The following is a 3,371-nucleotide window of genomic DNA, read 5'->3' on the forward strand; positions in this document are numbered from 1 at the left end:
TCATTCCTATACACTATATGAAACTTTATTACAAAAAATATCATGTTTTGAATATTACCCGACCTGGACATATTTTACCTACAAAATCTATACAAATCGTTTAAAAAGGAATCCTTTCTGCTGTAACATTCCTTTTTTAGGAGCGGGAATTTGGTGTAGTAAAGGATTCTACCGAGATTTTTTGAAACGAATTACTCGCCATTAATTAGGCCTGAAATTATTCTGTTTCTCTCACAATTTCGACAATCTGTTCTGCGAATACTCTGTTTTTCACTGTATATTCTGGTTTTACAACCAAAATCGAATCAATTATCTACAATTGTATTGAATCACGCTCAATAATATCGAAAATAGCTATTATGCTTCAACTAGATAGTAATTGACTTTGGGAGATACAGGAATTTTTATGTCGACGGGATTGTAATCGGGGAAGATGCAACTTATAACCAATTGATTTCTACAATCGCAGAGCATAGAATGATTGATACATCAGAAAAAATAATCGAAATCAAGTACATTGTCAACAAAAATTGTCCGCCAATGAAAATTAGGAACGATATGGGAGTTCTAGTCTACATGGAGACGAAAAAGGAAAACAGGACCTTAGGAATGTATCCACTATGAACAGTGCGGGATTTTGATTTGGAATGCAGTATGTCTATTTCGAACGAAATTGCAGGTTTGATCTGTTATTCAAGTGGTGAAATTTGTTTTTTTTCATGCGTGCTACAATGTTTCTACAATATTTCTACAAAAAAAACTACATAACAAGTGTAAATCAATGTAGTGAATTTCATTTGTTCTATAAATTTTCTACAATATTTCTAAATAAAAACTACATAACATGTGTATATCAATTGTTATGAATATGTAAGTCCTGGATTTTATTGGTCTACAATTTTTCTACAAAATATCTACAATATATTTTATAACGGTATTTAGCTTTAATTGGTTGCAGGTTCATCTGGAACACTGAAGTTGATTGATATGCCAACATTTCCTGAGATAGTGGAATATGAAAGTATAATCATAACAGAAAATACACCAACTGTTATTGAAGTAGGCCAGGTATACAAAGACAAGAAAACAATTGCTAGTGCAATGAAGCACTATTCTGTCATGAACAAGTTCCAATTTAGGGTGAAAAGGTCTAGTGCTAGAAGGTATGAACAGTTCAATGGTCAATTTGTTTATTTTGTAGTTTATTTGTATTTTTGTAGATACTTTGTAGTTTTTTTTGTATACAAATTGTTAAATATAATATTTTCATTGTTTAAATTGTTTTTGTTCTGTAGCTACTGCCTGGTATGTATTGGGGAAGATTGTACATGGCACTTCAAGTCCACCAGCATAAATGATTCAGCAATGTTCAAGGTTCAAAAATTCAACAGCTTGCACACATGCTCTTTGATGGACAATACCTACATACAACGCAAACCAACTTTCATGTTAGTGGGTAGCATGGTTATACCAAAATATGTTGATCCTAAGACAGTTTACATACCAAAAGACATTCAAACTGATATGTTATCTGTACACGGCGTGAACTTAACATACATGCAAGCTTGGAGAGCAAAGGAAAAGACATTGGAATTTTTGAGAGGTCATCCTGCTGACTCCTACAGTTGATTGCCTAGTTATTTGTATATTCTAGAGAAGACTTATCCGGGGTCTGTAGTTAAATTGAAGAAGACCAATGATAACTGTTTCTTGTATGCACTTGTCGCGATGAGTACGTGAATCAATGGTTGGAAATACTGTAGGCCGGTTGTAGTAGTTGATGGGACCTTCTTGAAGTCAGCATACAGAGGAATAATGCTAACAGCTAGCACAATGGATGCATCAGGTATTGTATATTTATTGTAGATATATTGTAGAAATTTTGTTGTCTGTATGTATTTTCCTTTATCTACAGTTTTGTGATGGAAATTGAAGTCCTTTTTGCCACATATAATAGGTAGCATATTACCACTGGCATATGCTGTTGTTGATTCAGAAAATGAGGCATCATGGAAGTGGTTTTTTGAGCAATTGAAACATGCATATGGTGAAAGACCAAATATGTGTGTTGTTTCTGATCGGAATGAGAGTATCTTGAAGGCAACTTCTATTGTTTATACCGGCATGCCACATTATTCTTGTTGTGGCATATTTGGACAAATATAAGGTCAAAGTTCAATAAAGGTCATCTAAAGTTAAGCGAATTGTACTTTGCCATGGCACGATCATACACGCTTGATGAATTTAATGAAAGAATGTGAAAGATTGAAGAGATCGACACACATGTTAAAGCATACCTATACGATATTGGCTATCACAGATGGTCTCGAGTACATGCTACGGTGAACAGAACTTGGACTATGACATCAAACATTGCAGAGTCATTGAATGCGGTAACAAAAGATGCAAGAGAGCTGCCAATTGTAGAACTATTAGAGTACATGAGGACTCTTCTTGAATGATGGACTAATGAAAAGTATTGAAAGCAAAGGGTACATTCACATACCTTGGGTTCAAATTCAACAAAGATTTGGATGACAACAGATCATTGTCTTAGAAGCTTAAAGTAAGTTATATCCAATAACATCTGATCAATTATTGCATCAAATTAAAATATGAACAGATATTGTAGATAAATTGTTGTATAATTGTAGATAATTTGTATATTTTGCTGATAATTTGTTGTGTGTTTGTAATGTAATTGTAGGTGAGGGCTTCAACAAATTATATCCATACAGTACTAGATGGTGTGAGGCGCTATATTGTTTGTCTTGAAAACAAGAGATGTAGTTGTGGACAATTCCAGCTTGATGAACTTCCTTGTCCACATGCTTTGGCTGCTTTAAGGCACATGGATGAGTCTAATGAACAATATTGTTCTCCTTATTATACGAGGGAGAGCCTCTTGCATACTTATGAAATACCTGTAGACCCGCTGCCTGATGAGATGTTATGACCCGACCCGTCGTCTCATGTGTTATTGCTCCGTTTCCCCCATTTCATGCTTCTTCATGTTTCGTTATCGGTATGTGGTGTGTTAGAGTTGATTTGGATTGGTTTTGATAAGAAATGTGATATTTAGTCTCTTTAAGGAAAGCTTAAGTTGGAAAAGTCAACCGAATATTGACTATTGAGTTAGAGGGCTCGGGTGTGATTTCCGATGATTCGGTTAGCTTCGGGGGATGATTTGTGACTTAGGAGTGCGATCGGATTTGATTTTGGAGGTCCGTTGTAGAATTAGGCTTGAATTGGCGAAGTTAGTATTTTGGCGAATTCCGGTTGATAGGTGAAATTTTGATTCGAGGGTCGGAATGGAATTCCGAGAGTTGTTGTAGCTTCGATATGTGATTTGTGATGTGTGCGCAAAATTT

General features: G+C 35.0%; 1 protein-coding gene across 1 annotated transcript; it reads left to right on the forward strand.

The window, feature by feature from the left end:
* LOC109226011 lies at window positions 1,816–2,956 on the forward strand. Its single transcript, XM_019390815.1, has 3 exons — window positions 1,816–1,846; window positions 1,958–2,100; window positions 2,708–2,956. Exons 1-3 carry the CDS (start codon window positions 1,816–1,818, stop codon window positions 2,954–2,956), a joined length of 423 nt encoding a protein of 140 aa, XP_019246360.1.

This window comes from Nicotiana attenuata, chromosome 5, assembly GCF_001879085.1.
Source record: "Nicotiana attenuata strain UT chromosome 5, NIATTr2, whole genome shotgun sequence".
NCBI lineage: Eukaryota > Viridiplantae > Streptophyta > Magnoliopsida > Solanales > Solanaceae > Nicotiana > Nicotiana attenuata.

Excerpts from the sequence above, each read along its gene's own strand:
- LOC109226011 (XM_019390815.1), top strand. The coding sequence starts at position 1,816 with ATGCTAACAGCTAGCACAATGGATGCATCAG. Across the intron at positions 1,847-1,957 it reads TAGCACAATGGATGCATCAG|GTAGCATATTACCACTGGCA; the intron begins GTATTGTATATT and ends CACATATAATAG. Across the intron at positions 2,101-2,707 it reads GGAATGAGAGTATCTTGAAG|GTGAGGGCTTCAACAAATTA; the intron begins GCAACTTCTATT and ends ATGTAATTGTAG.